General features: G+C 34.0%; 2 protein-coding genes across 25 annotated transcripts in view; both read left to right on the plus strand.

Moving 5' to 3' along the window:
- The first annotated feature begins 249 nt into the window (after positions 1-249).
- Positions 250-11,860, plus strand: tfa (transferrin-a). Its single transcript, NM_001291499.1, has 17 exons — positions 250-323; positions 414-568; positions 669-768; positions 2,209-2,391; positions 3,112-3,247; positions 4,900-4,955; positions 5,073-5,233; positions 5,394-5,541; positions 5,938-6,086; positions 6,686-6,782; positions 7,284-7,307; positions 8,685-8,846; positions 10,571-10,721; positions 10,805-10,872; positions 10,969-11,156; positions 11,333-11,495; positions 11,652-11,860. Exons 1-17 carry the CDS (start codon positions 287-289, stop codon positions 11,693-11,695), a joined length of 2,022 nt encoding a protein of 673 aa, NP_001278428.1. The 5' UTR covers positions 250-286; the 3' UTR covers positions 11,696-11,860.
- Positions 11,861-18,297: 6,437 nt separating this feature from the next.
- Positions 18,298-18,857, plus strand: part of eif4g1a (eukaryotic translation initiation factor 4 gamma, 1a) — a 40,608-nt gene continuing 40,048 nt past the window's right edge. For 23 of the 24 annotated variants that reach the window (XM_009298328.5, XM_073920507.1, XM_073920570.1 and 20 more), the window contains exons 1-2: positions 18,298-18,491; positions 18,606-18,723. The gene's annotated coding sequence lies outside the window, so the exon portion shown is untranslated. 24 annotated transcript variants of the gene reach the window in all.

Raw genomic sequence — 18,857 nt, forward strand, 5'->3', positions numbered from 1 at the left:
AAATTTGAACAAGCAGCAAACATTTTTGAATGTATTGACAAAGATTTTGAAGTAAATAAAAAATTGTTAAACAGTTTGACATTCTGGAATTTCCACGGCAGAGATTTCTACAGAAACTCTGCAGATTGTCAGCTAGCGTCCTCCCACAAGCAAAGATTGAGAAATCCTGAGCAAACGATGAAGATGATCATGTGTTGTGTTTGCCTGATTCAGCCCACCAGTGCCTCCTATAAAAGGCCCCCTCTCTCTTTTCTCCTCCTGCCAGAAATCGCTGGTGAAGCCCAGTATGAAGGTCCTGCTCATCTCTTTGCTGGGATGTCTGGGTAATTGCTTTCTTCAACATTGCTGTGACTTGCTCTTCTTTGGTTCTTATTTAATTATTGTGTCTAATGTTGTAATTTTGCTTTGCTCAGTTGTGGCACTGCCATCAGCCAGCGCTCAAAAGAAAGTCAAATGGTGTGTGACAACACAAAATGAGCAGAGCAAATGCAGGCATCTCGCCACCAAAGCAGCAGACATTGAGTGTCATCTCCAACCCACTGTCATTGACTGCATGAGGAGCATAGCGGTAAGAAGACATGCTTGTTATTTGACCTCACTCCGCCTCAAATGAGCTGTTTAGTCTAAACTATGATGATTTTAATAAATTGTCTATCACTCACTCACAGGCTGGTGGAACGGATATTGTTACAGTAGATGGAGCAAATGTTTTCACTGGTGGACTAAATAATTATCTGCTCCGTCCAATCATTGCAGAGAAAAAAAAAGGTGAATACTGAATAAGTAGAACACACGCACATCTACAGTTACATATCTACAGTTGAAGTAAGAATTATTAACCCCCTGTATTATTAGCTCCTCTGTTCATTTTTTAACCTAATTTCTGTTTAACAAAGAGAAGATTTTTCACATTTCTTATCATAATAGTTTTAATACGTCATTTCTAATAACTGATTTATTTTATCTTTGCTATGATGACAGTAAATAATATTTGACTATATATTTTTCAAGACACTTCTAAACAGCTTAAAGTGACATTTAAAGGCTTAACTGGGTTAATTAGGTTAGCTCAGCAGGTTAGAGTAATTTAGGTAAGTTAATGAATAATGATGGTTTGTTCTGTAGACTATCAAAAATACCTTAAAAAGGCTAATAGTTTTGACCTTAAAATGGTTTTAAAATTTTTTAACTACTTTTATTCTATAGCCAAAATAAAACAAATAAGACTTTCTTCAAAAGAATAAATATTATCAGACATACTGTGAAAATTTCCTTGTTCCAATAAACATCATTTGGCAAATATTTAAAAAAGAATTTTAAAGAGGGGCTAATAATTTTGACTTCAACCTTATATAGGAACAATTTTAAATCCATTTCAAAATCAAATTTTTTCTAAATTTCATATAATATTACATGATATATTCTATAATAATGCTATAGTTTTTATTATCATGAATTGCTGATGATATTTATTCTAAAATAAAAAATGGCATTAGATATTTTTTTTGGCATTATTTATAAAAAGTTATGTTTTTAGACATTTAATTGAAGACAAAACTATTGTCCCCAAAAGTGCTGTTTAACAGCGAGATTAATTAGACAATAAAATGAATAACTTTTTATAATATTGATCCGATTTATTCATTTAACCTTGGATCGCCACAGCGGAATGAACCGCCAACTTATCCAGCATATGTTTTACATAGCGGATGCCCTTCCAGCTGCAACCCATAACTGGGAAACATTTATACACCCATTCACACACATACACTACAGACAATTTAGCCTATACCCAATTCTACTAATCACCCAATTCAGAGGCGAACGTGCTACCCACTGCATCACCGTGAAGCCAATCTGATGAAACCAGACCAGATGAAACCCATGCGAATGCGAGGAGCACATGCAAACTATACACAGAATCGCCAACTGACCTTCTTGCTGTGAGGCGACAGCACTAGCTCCTACGCCACTGCGTCGCCCCAATCTGATTCAGTTCCCTAAATTTACTCGTATAAATCTTTGTTTACACCAGAAGAATTCTAGTTTGGGTTTATTTTTATATAGTTATTGTCCTAATTAAGCTAGCAAATGTCTCTTTATTTATTTTTTATTTTAAAATGCAACTTTATCCTGCACTTAAAAAAAAAAATTAGTTATGTTTCAGTTTAGCATGAACTGTTCCTGACTTTTCCTTTTCTCCTCCAGAATGCTGTTATGCTGTGGCTGCAGTAAAGGCTGGCTCTGGCTTCAATATCAATGAGCTTAAAGGAAAGAGTTCCTGTCACAGCTGTTATCAGAGGTCTGGAGGCTGGAATACTCCTATTGGAAAACTGATTGCAACCAATAAGATTACATGGGAGGGTCCTAATGAGATGCCTGTCGAGAGGGGTTAGTGTGGCTCCATTAGATTGTTATTACACAGCACTTTGTAATATTAGAATTCAGTGATCTGTTGTTTATAATATTGACCATCATCTAGTGCAAAAAAATATTTATAACAAGAGAAGCCATGGGTTGAAGTAGTCGGTCTAACATTTTATAATATGGAACACATTATTATAAATAACAGATTTTTATTAAAAAAAGAAGTTACTGTTTATTGTTGCACTCTCAGAAATAAAAGTATAAGAGTTGTCACCAGGGCAGTCCCTTTTCAAATGATTATTTTTAGGTAATGTATAACTTTAAGATACCAATATGGAACATTCTGTTAAAAAAGAAGCACCTCAGTGGCAGTTCCCATACTTTTTTTTTTTTTTTTAAGAGAGTGGAAACTAAGGTAGTTGTAGTATTTTAAATATAGGGGTATAGGTTTGAGGTCTGCTTTGTAACTATTATTAAATAGGCAATTTGCTACCCATGCTAATGTACTATTGCTACACTGCTAAAAATATTCTTACTTTAATTACTTTAAAGTAATTTTTTACTTTAAGTTTTGTCTTGTGTCTAGTCCAAATTGAACTGTACTATATTTAGTAAATCTTGATTTTATTTATTACTCCCAAAATCTTTATGTTCATTTGTTGATTGATTGACGGATTGTTGAGCAACTATATAATACATTTTGGATATGCTAAAATGTTTATTATGCTTTTTTGTGTTCTCCAGCTGTGTCAGAATTCTTCTCGAGCAGTTGTGTCCCTGGTGTATCTAAACCCAAATACCCAAACCTGTGCAAAGCCTGTCAGGGTGACTGCAGCTGCTCACACAACGAGAAGTACTTCGGTGATGACGGAGCCTTCCAGTATGAGCCACACTAATACAATCCCTTATATAAGTATACACCAAGTTCAATTTCAAGTAAAAACAAAGAAAAAAACTGTTATAATTTAAAATAGTAAACACACTATAATCAATCTATGAGTACTATACTTGAATTCAGTATTGTGATTAGATTAGACCACTTTTTAATTGATTACACTCAAACTGTAAATGAGTTCACGACTAGTTAATCACTACATTTTTCATTTGGACTGCCACTTTACACTAAAAGTAAACTTATAGTTACTAGTTTAATACTTTTATATGACACTGAACCACAAAACAAGTCTAATGTTGCATGAGTATATTGTATGAGTCAAAATGATCCTTCTTTTATGCCGAAGCAAATCATTAGAATATGAAGTAATTATCATGTTCTATGTCACAGATGTCAAACTCAGTTCCAAAAGGGCCGCAGCTCTGCACAGTTTAGTTCCAACCCTAATTAAACACACCTGATCAAACTAATTGAGACCTTCAGGCTTGTTTGAAACCTACAGGTAAGTGTGTTGGAGCAGGGTTGGAACTAAACTGTGCAGGGCTTCGGCCCTCCAGGAATTGAGTTTGACACCCCTGTTCTATGTGGACAGTTTGTAAATTTCCTGTAAATATATAATATTTTAATTAGTAATGTGCACTGCGAAGCACTTTAAAGCAACTTTAAAGGCAATTTTTTAAATATTTAGATTTCAGTATTTTTGGTTTCTCATAACCGGTTTTGTTTATTCAAGCTAAGTATAATACTCAGGGTACAATGTTGACGATTTTTTCAACATCGGACCAGTGTTTACAATTTTTACTTGCCCTGTCAACATTTTCACTGGCCCTACCAAAAAAAAAAAAAAAAAAAAAATTAATAGCTATTTCTAAGCCAGAAAAAAGTAAAAAAAAATGTGTCAAAATGTTTGTAAATCTAGAATTTATATATTTAAAAAATGTTAATAAATGTATAATGAGCAAAATTCTAAGTGTTTTGAAACAAAAGATGGCTGACCTGCCAAACTGACGGAAAACTGTTCAAAACATTTTTTTTAGTCATGGTGTGTCCTCGTAAATGTCTGTTTCCAAGACGGTAGAAACAAATGTTTTCCTTTAGCGTCATCATTTAATGTTGTCACCATGTTGTTGTCTCTTCGCTGTACTAGTTGAAAAAAATAACGTGCTCACAACACCCAATCAGATAAGAGGAACCGAGAAGGTAGCATTTTAAGGCTTGAAAACACAAACTGTTTCTCGATTTAAAGACTGTATTTGCAAGCAAATGACAAATAGTCACAGATAAATTGAACTTTAGTGACACGGCAGCAATGGCCCGATCTGGCCAAAAATTATCCTGTCTACTGTCCCGAGCATCTCACACACTGGCCCCGGGCCATCAGCCAGTTCAAGTATAATACTTCATTATACTTTTATAGAATTTATACAAAAGACTGAGTATTACTATAGGTCAAGCCAACTTTTGTCAGTGTCTGTCAGCATAAATCAAGGACACTTTATAGTGTGATTTATTAAGAACTACATGTAAAATATGCTGAAACTATAGTTAAAAAAAAAACTACAATGACATTAACTTATTTTCCCCATGTCTTCTATATGGACATTAATATGTCTTACAAATATGAAATATTTTTTCAGGTGCCTGAAAAATGATAATGGACAGGTTGCATTTGTTTGCCACCATGCAATCCCAGGTCGGTCAATATCTTTACCCAAAATCTTAAATGTTTTCTCTGTCTATGTCACAAAGCTGCTGGTTATAATACCAAGGTTTCTGGTTACAAGCTTCTTGTCTGTTGTGAATTTTTAAGAGAGTGAGAGGCAGAACTACGAGCTGTTGTGCATGGACGGCAGCAGGAAAAGTGTGGAGGATTATAAGACATGCAACTTCGCCAGAGAGCCTGCCCGCACTGTCATTGCTCGCACCGATACTGATTTACAATATGTTTATGATGTCCTGAAGCAGATTCCGGTATGCCCTTACAGTGTCACATAAGTAACCTAACTACATTTCTGTTTAAGAACGCCTGTCCCCTTTAGAGATAAACAATGTCAATGTTAGAAACAAAAGGGAGTAAGATTGTTCTAGATCAGTGAAATCCAACTGAATGTTTAAACGTTTTGCTCAACAGGCCTCAGATCTTTTCTCTTCTCAAGCTTTTGGTGGTAAAGACCTGATTTTCTCAGACTCTGCGACTGAGCTGATGCTGCTTCCTAAAAGAACAGACTCCCTCCTCTACCTGAAGGAAGAATATTATGAGGCCATGCAAGCCTTTAAAGGTGACTAGAATTTTATTTATTTTTGTGCCAAATATTCAGATGAACATTGACACCATTGCATTCAAGAGTAACATTTCTTGTAGTTTTCTTATACATTTCTTATACATTTCATTTTAGACTTCTTTGACAAAAAGAAAGTTGACTGATTATTCTGCTTAGCCAATCAAAATAAACAATAAATAATAAACATTGAAAGAAATGACTGCAGGTTGAAGAAAAATACTGCAGAAAAAGTTCTGAGACAGAACTAAAAATGTGTTCAAGTAAAAGTACACATTGTAAAAACTACAGCGTAAAGTACAATTCCTGAGGGAAAAACTACTCAGTTATAGAAATTTGAGTATTTATAATTTGTTATTTACAGCACTGATAACTGCTGCATGTTTATCTTCTCAGATGGGAACCCGTCAGCACCTACAAGTCAAACTAAATTGGCCATGTGTACCATTGGCCATGCAGAGAAAAATAAGTGTGACAGTTTGGATCATGTTAAGAAGTCGTGCATTTTGGAAGCATCTGTGGATGATTGCATCGAGAAAATCAAGGTATTGTTGGGTCACACGCATGAATGCTGAGGCTGTATGTGCTTTGACCCTGTGGTTTAGTACATTCAGAAAATATTCAGGCCTTACGAATAAGATGTATGTATTCTGATTGCATGCATAAAAAAATTTCCATCCCATTGGATTGCATACTTTTACCATGATTGAACTAATAAACTGTACATATGTGATTGATACTTGTTAGTTGAACGTAAATGAAACAAATAACAAAATTTATGTAATAATATATATAAACCCAAAGTGTTTTAAATGCTTTTTATTAATTTGTTTATTGTGTGGAGTATGGAGCTCCGTCAATACAAAGAAACCCAATCTCACAGAATTTAACTAACTGGATCTGGCTTTTTTTCTACAGATGGATATATGTACATCTATCCACATTTTTTAACTGATTAAATCTAATAGTACTCGTAGTCGTAATCTAATAGTAAATCTAATAGTATTTTAACAGATTTAGATAACAACATACATTTAAAAAACTGGCAATTTGAATCAAATCAAAAGGTTAGAATAGTAAATGAAAAACTTAATGGTTTATTTTTTGAGTGCCTTCTATTTGATTTCTACTCTTACTTTAACAGCGCAAAGAAGCAGATTTCTTAGCAGTTGATGGTGGCCAGGTGTATATTGCTGGAAAGTGTGGTCTAGTTCCAGTCATGGCTGAACAATCCAATTCACGTAAGATTGAACATGACCTCATCAGTTCATAAGACATTTATTGCAATATGTTACATGGGTAGAAAATACATTATACAAGTCAAAATTATTTTTGTTTATGCCCAATATCATCAGAATATCAAGTAAATATCATCTTTTATTAAGAATGTTTGTACATTTCCTTCTGTAAATCTGTCAAAACTTAATTATTGATTAGCAATGAGTATTGTTAATTATTTAATTAGGAAAACTGTGATGTCAGTTTTCTCAATTCTTAGATTTTTTTTAACCTTTATATTTCAGATATACAAATAGTTTTATCTCGATCAAATATGATCCCAATCTCAACACACCGAATATCAATGAGAATCTTATTCATTCAGCTTTCATGTGTATAGATATAAATCAGGTGTATGAATCTCAATTTTCAAAAGCTGACTCTTATGGTTTTGTGGTTTACTGTCACCTTTAGAATTGACATTTTTGATGAAACCTAACATTTTATTCACTACTCTTTTGCAGAAAGCTGCTCTAGTGGTTCAGGAGGTAAATATTACTATAATTATTTGGTACTGATCTGCATTCATTCATCCTGTCAGCCATTTTCTGTGATCTAATTTGGTCTTAAGTGTTGTTTACACCGATGACAATGAGAAGAATTCTATAGTTTACAAAAAAAAAAAAAAAAAACAGTTTTAAACATAAAGGAATAGCAGTGTCTACCTTACAGCCATAATAATGATGACTTTTTAGGCTGATGAATGAATTAACATTTTTTGTATTTTGTGATTCATGTTTTTTCCTCCCTGTATATTTCTGCTTTTAAATTGCATAATGGCACATGGATCTTTCTTCCAACAACTTTTAACCTTCAAAAATTGGAAAAAGTTTTTTTTTTTAAATTTAGGTCTCATTAAGTGCTTTGAAATATGATTTTTTTTTTTATTTGATGTTTGAAATAATCTCAACTAAAAAACGAAAACAGGGTGGGACATTGAGTAGCTCCCATTTTAAAAAAGCAGCCAATAGCGTTTTGTTTTTGTCACAGCTCTGCTAGTGAGAGTGGCTGAGCTCAAGCGCATGAAATCAAAAGCAAATGAGAAGTATCTTGAACGTTATGTACTAGATACTAGAGAGCATTTGATTGGTCAAGATTCAAGAAGAAACTGGCTATGCAAAATTATAAGCATCAGGCTATGCGAAAAAAAAAACATTGATCCATTTAGACGGAAGTGACCAACTACAAGCTTTAGCCTTGTCACTGTTTTGAACCACACAAGCTTATAGATATCATTAAAGATTAACATACTGATATTCATTCATTCATTCATTCATTATCTTTTTGGCTTAGTCCCTTTATTAATCAGGGGTCGCCACAGCGGAACGAAATGCCACATACTAATACTAACATCTAAAAAACATTATTTTTACATTACTGGACCTATACAATTTTTAATACTTTATTTATAGTGATATGTTGTCTGGGTTGTTGTATATTATGTTTCAAAAACCTACATTTTCTTTTACTTTACAGACTTATTTCTATTTATATTATTTCTAGTACAATTTATTATTTCAAACTACTTAAATGTCAATAAAAGTCACTTTGTTAAGCTGTAGAACTATAGAGATCAAAGTCCTATAATCCAATTCATTACAGTAAATAAATGGAATCACAAAATATGGAAACTGTGAATTAACATAATTGTTTTACAGTGCAGGGAAATTCTTTTGTTGTAATCTCTTTTTTGAAATCTTTAACTGATGGACAATTATAAAAACTTATATAAATTAGCATTGCTGTTGATGCAATATAATTATAAAATAGCTAATATAATACTGCTAATAAGATAGTTACAATAACATAATTAACAGTTTTAGTTGTTGTGAGCAGTCAATTAAATTTCATTTCTTTGAGTACAGGGACCGCAAGTTACTACGCTGTGGCTGTTGTGCGTAAGGGCTCAGGTTTAACGTGGAATAACCTAGAAGGAAAGAAGTCCTGCCACACTGGCCTGGGTCGCAGTGCTGGTTGGAAAATCCCAGAGTCAGCCATATGTGGCGAAAAAGATAAATGTACCCTTGGTGAGTATTATTAAAGACAGTCAAAGCTAATCTGCCAATTTGGGCCACTTGGAGTTGTCAGATTTCACAGAAAATCATGAGTAGCCTACTACAGATTTTTTTTTTCTCGCTAGACTTCTAACTGTTGAAATATCAAGTATCCTTGATTATCTGATGTTTTTCTTGTACAAGTTTATAGATTATGTTGTACAGATATCATCTTTGGGAACCACAAAAACGTATTTCAACATATGTTTGAGTGCAGTTTCTAGGTAAAATTGATGCTGTTGGGCTATGGGGTCAACATACGGTATTTTATTCCTCATCACACTAATGATATTTACAGGGACATGTTTTTAGCAATTAAAAGATCATTTTCACGCAAACTTTCCCTCCCAGAAATTACTTTGACCAACTTGTGATGTTTGTAATTACTACATAAAAGCTTAATTGTGTCTGTGATTTGTAATCCAATAAGTTTGCCTCACCTGTCTGTCTCCATATGGACAACTTTTCTGGTGTGGTTACATTGCTTGGTAGCGCACTTTGTAGGCCTATGGTAAATTATGGCTCTAGAAAAGAGGTAAAACTATAAGCAAATGCACCTTTCTCTTCAGTTTGAATTTGAACACAATATTGGTTGGGTTTAGGTCAGTGGTTCGCTATACAACAAGGCTTGCATTGTCGTGGAAGTGTTCATGAATCTAGAACATACATACAAATAAATAAATAAATAAAACACTCTTAGAAACATATTTCAGATTCACAAAAAAATGTAGACAACGCCCTCTAGTGGAATTGTAATCTAAAACATGCAACAAAACATACACATGAGCTACATATTTTGTACTCAAAAATGTAAGCTGAGGCAGGTATTTATAATCGGGCTGGAGTTATGATAGTAGTTTTTCTACTAATTAGAATATATATATATATATATATATATATATATATATATATATATATATATATATATATATATATATATTTTTTTTTTTTTTTTTTTTTTTTTTTTCTCTTGTAATCATTATCAATGCTGTCATTGTTTTACTAGCAGAACACTTTGCTCTTTACTTTTTATATGAATTCTTTAGTGCTGGGCAAAGAATCATAATTAATTGCATTAAAAGTTTGTTTTGGCATTATATGTGTGTATATTATAAATGTATTATATACGTAATACAGACACATACATAGAAACAAAACTATGCAAAACAATTTTGTTGCATCAATATTTAAATTTATATATCATTTGTATCATATATATATATATATATATATATATATATATATATATATATACATATATATATATATATATATATATATATATATATATATATATATATATATATATATATATATATATATATATAAATGTAAATAAATATTTTCTCAAATATATGTATGCATGTGTATATAATAAACACAGTACACACATATATTATGTCGAAATAAACTTTTATTTTGGATGCAAATAATCGCTATGAATTTTTACCAAGCATTATTTTTTTATAATCTAGACAATGAAAAAATCCTTAGAAATTACTGAGAATGTTTCATTTATATAGTATGATGTAATATTTTGTGATCAAAGTAATATTTTGAGAGAATTGATTTCTTTAGTGACAGGGAAATAGATCAAACCTAATCATGTTTAGGAGAATCAAGTTTTAGGAGAAATCAAGTTAGACAACTTAGTTGTCTAATTACATTAAAGAGCACATTTCCTGTTCATTTCTCAGACAAGTTCTTTAGCGAAGGCTGCGCTCCTGGTGCTGATCCTACATCAAACATGTGTAAACTGTGTAAAGGCAGTGGGAAGCCTGTTGGAGATGAAAGCAAATGCAAACCCTCTGCTGAGGAGCAGTATTATGGCTATGATGGGGCTTTCAGGTATACTGGACTGTATTCAAGGGAATGTGCTTTTTAGATGTGAACATAATGTAAAGCAGAAAACAATCTTGCTTTTCTTATAGGTGTCTTGCAGAAAAAGCTGGTGATGTTGCTTTTATTAAGCACACTGTGGTCGGGGACTACACAGATGGTTAGTGTGTTTTACTTCAATTAATATTTGACACTTTTTTAAACTGTAAGGTGTTTCAATGGTCTTATCTTTTTCTTTAAAATTCTGTCTGCTTAGGTAAAGGAAAGGACTGGGCAAAGGATTTAAAGTCAGAGGATTTTGAACTTATTTGTCCAAACACACCAGACACAACAATGAAATACACTGACTTTGAAAAGTGTAACCTTGCCCAAGTGCCAGTTCATGCTGTGATTACCCGGGAAGATGCGCGCAGTGCTGTGGTGTCCTTTTTGTCTGACATTCAAGTGAGTTTTTACAGTTCTAAGTATGTTCCTGCTGTTTCAATATTTTGTCAATATTTTGTCAGTATTTGTTTTTAAAGTTGGGTCTTATTTTACCAGTCGTCTGTTTCTACATATTTTTCCCTGTTATATGTCTTACAAATAAAGTTTTAAATCCCATCTCTTATCATATGTTTCAGAGCAAAAATAATGACCTTTTCACCTCCAAAGATGGGAAAAATCTCCTTTTCACTGATGGCACTAAATGCCTTCAAGAGATAAAAGGATCTGTGGATGATTTCCTGACGAAAAAGTACATCGATATGATTGAGAGGACCTACAAGACTAGCCAGAATGTACCAGGTATAAAATGTACCTATAATATCCTACAATGTCTGGTTCAAAATTCTAGGTCAAAACAAGTTTTAGCCATATCTTGTTGTTTTTGACTTACAAAACTGCATCCACTTACAATGCTTTATTGTAATGATTCATTCTTTTAATGTTTTTTTTTTACAGATCTGGTGAAGGCATGCACTTTTGGCAACTGTATTAGCTCCTAGTACCTATCTTACGGTCAACAAACACATCAAACAGTCAGATGTGATCAGGTTTCTGTTTTATCACAAAAGGGGATGAAATGAAATTAAAAAAATATTTCTCAAAATGATGTTTCTGAGATTGTTTTTTAAATGCAAACTATAAAGTAATAAAAGAATAAAAACATGCATGTCTGCATTCTTTTGGGGAGTAGATTGTGGAGTTGCTCAGTTGATTTGTTTTTTTTTTTCAATTCAGGGAATTCAATTGCATTACAAGCTACTGTGAAATCTACAACAATACACAGATTGCATAATACATTCATTCATTTTCATGTCGGCTTAGTCCCTTAATTAATCCGGGGTCGCCACAGCGGAATGAACCGGCAACTTATCCAGCAAGTTTTCACGCAGCGGATGCCCTTCCAGCTGCAACCCATCTCTGGGAAACATCCCCACACACAATCACACACACTCTTATACACTACGGACAATTTAGCCTACCCAATTCACCTGTACCACATGTCTTTGGACTGTGGGGGAAACCGGAGCACCTGGAGGAAACCCACGCGAAAGCAGGGAGAACATGCGAACTCCACACAGAAACGCAAACTGAGCTGAGGTTCATACCAGTGACTTTTTTGCTGTGAATCGAATGTGCTACCCACTGCGCCACTGCCTCGCCCTTGCATAATACAATATAAGAAATAAAAGGGGTGCATGATATTGGAAAAAACTGAAATCGGAATATTTCTTTTTTCTGCGGTATATATATATATAAATAATGTGATATTACTTTAATTTCACAAGATGACTCAAATTTGGATAGAAATCAGAATTTTTACATTGTAATCTAGACACTTCATTTATCAACCTTATCAAATAAGAATAACGTTTCATAATTCTTTAAAAAAAAAAAAAAAAAAACAGGAACCCTTTATTCTTGAGTTCCACTGATGGTTTAATTTGTAGTTTTAGACATAAAACTTCTTAAGAAAATCTCAATTTTTAAGTTTTTTTGCAGGCAGTGTTTTCCGGTGTTACCCAGCTGCCTGTAGGCTACCAGTGGTTATCCAATGTTTATATTCAGTGTGTGTTGCATCTCCATATTGGGCCATTATATATATAAAAGAATAACCCACATATGAATATAAGGAGTAAGTAGACGCGGTGGTGCAGTAGGTAGTCAGTTAGCATTTCTGTGTGGAGTATGCATGTTCTCCTCTTGTTCGTGTGGGTTTCCTCTGGGTGCTCCGGTTTCCCAAAAGACATGCGGTACAGGTGAATTAGGTAGGCTAAATTGTCGGTGGTGTATGAGTGTGAATGGGTGTTTCACAGTGATGGGTTGCTGCTGGAAGGGCATCCGCAGCGTAAAAAAAATAATGTGCTGAATAAGTTGGCAGTTCATTCTGCTGTGGCGACCCCAGAATTATAAAGGGAGTAAGCCGACAAGAAAATGAATGAATGAATATAAGGAATTTTTAAATTTCAGTTTTGATTAGTAAATAGTTAAGACCTGTGTAGTGCTTGATAAAACTATCAGAATATTGACTTACATAAATATTGCATGCACTGTACTGATTCTAATGACACTGATATGGAATGGAAAAAATAGTATCTGCAATGTTTAGGCCATGGTTTTTGAAGAATATTTATTTAATGTTGGATTAATATAAAATTTTCTAGTGTACATAAATACATACTTTAACTTAATGTCATATTTCATGTTTTTTTATTTATTTATTTAAAGCCCTGTTGTAAGCAATATATAAATAGTATAACTATATAATATCGATATCTACACTAGATATGTTCAGCCGTGCTAGTCAAGACCAAAGCCAATGTGAAGATGCTGGACGTTAGCTCTGTGTGTACGGGTGTCGTAACGTGTAAACAAAGAAAACAAACATAAAGGCAGAACATTCCATAGGTAAGATTTAGTTTTTTTTACATTTTGTATGTTGTGAAATTTTGTGCTTTACAAGTAAAATTACTGATGATAATACAGTCACTTACTACACTGATCATAAGGAAACGTAGCAATAACTTAGGCAGTGCTAGTTTTGTTGATTAAAATCAGAAAACAATGTAAATTAAATATGACAAGATGCTGTGGTGCCAGAAGGTTGTATTATTGTCGGCTAAATAAACGAGTCATTCCTACACGAATCACTCCCTCCGTTAGCATTTAGAAGTAAAGGCAGGAGAAGGGGGTGTGTTTTAGGACATGGATTGATCAATATTAACAGGGAGGAAGGATAATAAATTTTCAAGTACACAAACACATGCTCTTTGCACCTGCAATCCCCGAGTGGTCACATATCCATAAATGTTGAAAAGTGATGTCAAATTAGAATTTTAGTAATTAAAAATTTATATTTGCATACTGACCACTGGGAAAACTCCTGATCATAGATATATAAGTATATTTTTCGTGCTCTGGGTGGCCAGTCCTCCACTGCACCTTGGTCCCACGTTCATTTCAAAGGAGCGCTACCCTGTACTAAAATGGTGGCTCAGTTAACGCATTCCTTTCAGTTGACAACAACAGGGTGGCGACATTTAATGTATGTGTAATATCTATGTATGTCTGTTTTTGTATTTTTCTTCTTTATGGTTTAAAGTGGATCACAAATAAATAATGCATTACCGCCACCTACTGCACCAATGGACAATTGACGTCTGAAGCTTCATCTGTTACTGTTCAGCTATTCAACTCTGAAAAATTAAATAAACTCTGAAAATATTAATAGGCTTACAGTTTTGTTCGTATCTTACTGAAATTAAAGAGAGATAGTTCACCCAAAACTGAAAATTTTGTAATCATTTACTCAAACTTCACGTTCTTAATGAGTTTTTTTTATTTATTTCTGTTAAATATAACATAATATAAAGTTAAACAATATAAAGTTAATATTTTGAAGAATGTAGGAAATCCATGGTCGGAAAAACAAATAGTCTTAGTTTCAACATTCTTCCAGATCTTATAAGCTTTTCTCTCCAAATCAATGACATACTGGAACTCTGACGGGCCTTTCGTTTATTTTGACTGTGTATTTGGAAAATGTATACTGCTCTTCCTTCTTCATTAATTCATCCTTTAACTCCTTTCCTTCTTTGACAGTATACTGTTTTGCTGGATTTTCATTTGTTCACTGCAATGTACTGTTCAATCTTCAATCTTATTTAACATATTATCCTCTGCTTTACTCTCACCTGATTCCCGTTCTAACCACTAATTGTGTGAGAAATCTCTAATCTCTAACCCAAAATTTTAACCAGAATGATTATAAATTTTATATGCTGTTTTTACTCATCATCATCATCGTCATCATCATTATTATTATTATTATTATTATTATTATTACTACAACTACTACTACTATTATTATTATTATTATTGTTATTATTATTATTATTATTATTATACTAGGATATATAGTTTTGAAATCTTTTGAATTGAAATCTTTTGAATCAAAAATTTACAAATAATCTCCATACCATAGCCTCATACGCCAGATCATAAACATCACCTTCACATGGATCCATCATCAAACCCAAGAAATACTCACATCTGTACACCATGTAATTGCTGGTTATATATCAGTTTAATAGAGTATTTTTATTTTCTTTTTGTTTGTTTATTTGTTTTTTTCTCTGACAGACTTAAAGTCCCCATGAAATTAAATTAACCATATTGATTTTGTTAGCTCACATAGCTAATTTTGTGGTGAACAACTCATCTGTTCAGGTCATTAAGAAAATAATAATTGTTTGCTCTTCTAATTTAAAATTAAAATCTAAAAATGCACTTTTTCCAGTTATATTGTAAGATTTGGAGGAATTGGACATGGCTAAAAGACTTAATCACGTCCCACCAACTGTCAGTTTGGACAACAAACAGAAACGGTGAGGAGGAGGTGTCAGTTCTCTCCTGAAACCCTTTTCCCAACTTTACTACATTCATTCAGCTCGCAGCAACAAAAACAAGCTATGCCCATGCACGGTTTTCTCATTTAGTATTCTGTTTCTCTAAAAGTGTCAGAATACGAAAAAAAAAATGCTCGCAGCTTCTGATTTATGCAGACTTTAAGTAACTATGAAATGGAAGTAAAGACTGTTCTTTGCTTTCTCTATTGCAATGTACATCAACTTAAAATGGTCCTGAAATTAGAAAAATGTAGAAAGGTGCACATGGTACCTTCCTTTGGAAACCCTATTGGATTATCGGAAGATAGGTGTTGCTAACAAAAAGTAAAAAAGATAGACGAATGTATAAAGGGAGAGCAAAAACGAGACACAAAGGAATTCTATGTGACCAGATGTGAAGAAAAGTAATTTTGGTGGGAGGGAAGGTGGTTTGATTAAAGATTATGCAAATTAATTTTTACTAAATAATGAAAGGCACAGATGCATCGTTTATACCAAGCCCTATTGATAGATAAAATACAAATCAGATTATGTATACATTTTGATTTCATTGCGATTTTAAATCCATTCGCATTAACTTAAACTAAACTACTTCACTTAAAAAGATAGTTCACCCCAATAATTGGAAAAGTCTGTCATAATGACTTGCACTCCAATTTTTTCAAATCTGTTTGCATTTCTCCTGTTGAATAAAAGGTTTTCGCTATTTTAGTTTCACGCATTCGAACAGTATCTCTCGTGTTTCTGGGTGTTAATTCACTGACTTTTCGGGAATATAAAGACCCAGGACGGTTTTACCCTGTGCCGTTTGGGTTAAAATGACATATGGACTGTTGATGGGTTGGTTGTTCTCTTGTATTCAAACCCATTTGTTACCATTAAACATCTCATCATCTCATGTGAATTGTGGGAATGGCAGAACGAGTTAGCAAGAAGCAGTGGTGTAAAGTAACAAATTACAAATTCTCAAATTACTGTAATTGAGTAGTTTTTTCCCTTGAGTACATTTTTGCGGTATCTGTACTTTTACTCCACTACTTTCCTTACACCTACAGTCACTAGCCTACTTTATTATTTCCTCTCAATATGGATTAAAATCAGTCCTGTGATTCCTGTCCAATCAAATTGCACATAGAAAGTAAATCGCCTTACATTAAACTGCCTTAAGAAATGCAGCAAACTGTTTGGAAGCATTAAAAGTGTCCAAAAAGATACTTTACATGCAATGGCCCAGAGACTGTTTGGTCTGAATGTCACTGATAAGAAGATGACGGATGTTTATTTATGATGACCGAAATGGCTTGAAACAATAACTGAATGCACTACAGAATGTTACGTTTACACACACACACATACACACACACACACACGCACAAATTACATTTCAACGCATCAATTTTTTCCAGCATAATACTCACTACTCTTGAGTACTTTTATAAAGGTTACTTTTTACTTATACTTTGAGTAATATTTACAACAGATAACTTTACTCTACTTGCACTATATTTTTGGGCAAGTAATGGTACTTTTACTTGAGTATGATTTTTCAGCATTCTTTTTATCACTGGCAATTAATTTGTCCGGTGCCTGATTTGACAATTTTTTTTCTCATCATAAAGCCAAACTTAATAATTTATGTAAATATAACGATACAGTCAAAAGAAATGACAGGCCTGTCAAATTTTAGTATGTCATTAAAGAATCTCAAAAAACTAAAGAATCTCAAAATGTTTGGAACAACTTATTTATTGAAAAATAAAGGAAAACTAAACACACAATCCTGAGGTGTTCCGATATTTACAACCTTACATTTTATACGTGAATACAGGCCCATAGGGGAGGTTTAAGTGGATCGGAAGACCCACCCCTCACTGACAAAGGTCCAGAATTTGTCCCATACCAAAGCTCATTTATCCCATTTTGACTGCTAAGCCATAATGAATTGTGAAAATAACACATCGAAAAAGTGTTTGAGCCCAAGCCGAATCCTGTTGGCTGTCGGTACAGAATTTGGGATACCGAATTTGGCAATTTTGATGCCAGAATCAGTGTATCAAATTCTGAATGAGAAAGTTGAATGTGCTGGCCAGTTTGTTATTTGTCTCATAAATGATAATGGGCTACACTTTTTTTTTAAAAACAGATTCTTATTTTTTCCAATGATATTTGATGTTATAAATTTCATTCATTTTCTTGTCAGCTTAGTCCCTTTATTAATCCGGGTGTGCCACCATGGAATGAACCGCCAACTTATCCAGAACATGCAAACTCCACACAGAAATGCCAACTGACCCAGCTGAGGCTTGAACAAGCGACCCTCTCGCTGTGAGGCGACAGCACTACCTACGGCACCACCTTTATTAAATTTGTATTTTTAAAATAAGCATATATTTTTGTATATATTATTGTATTATTTCTTTATTCCAAATCTCTTTTTTTGTTACATCAATGTTTTGGAACATCAAAAAGTGTGACCATGCGAAAAGCTGATCCAGAAAAAAAGTGTTTAAAATCCTATTTCGATAGGCTGGCTGCAGGCCTGGAATATGTATTTATTTTCCGTATGCGAGGCTATAATAAATACATTTAGATTATTCGATAGAGACTTTTATTATCGCGCCGTATGATTTCTACCCTTGGCGAATGACCCCGCAGCGCTCAGGTTGATTAACCCGGAAGTACCCACGCATCTCACTGAGCACTCCGTCCGGTTCTGCGGGCTCAAGGGGAGAAGCGCTGAAGCACCATGGCTCTGCTCTAATCGCGTTTATTAAGACAAGTGTGATCAACTTACCGGCAATCCGTCACCATCCGCGCCTTAAACATGGACCTCCAGTCAAGAGGCTCGTCCTGGGGCCATCAGCTCTGTCGGCAGTAACATCTGAAAACTGTATTTATTCTCTTTTTCCCCCATACTGTCACTTTTTCTCGCCTTTGCACGCTACATGGGATTTAAACCTAAAGTGTCAGCCGCTAGCCAACACTTCTCCCTCTGTTTACCCAGATATTCCCGAGGAAACCAAGACGCCCTCCGTTAACAACGAAGAATAGCAAAAAGAAACTTTCCAGAAACACGTTGACGACGTCTCGCCCTCAAGTTTCCCCGTTTGTCTGCGGAGCCGGTGAGTAATCCTACTGCCTATGCTAACTTTGATAGCCGCGTTTAAACCGATAATCGCAGGGGCCAAGCGGGCCTAGATTGACACTGGCGACGGGTTTAATGCTGAGTTGTGTTCGCCTATCAAACTATTTTTTC

Source organism: Danio rerio, chromosome 2, assembly GCF_049306965.1.
Source record: "Danio rerio strain Tuebingen ecotype United States chromosome 2, GRCz12tu, whole genome shotgun sequence".
NCBI classification, from domain to species: domain Eukaryota; kingdom Metazoa; phylum Chordata; class Actinopteri; order Cypriniformes; family Danionidae; genus Danio; species Danio rerio.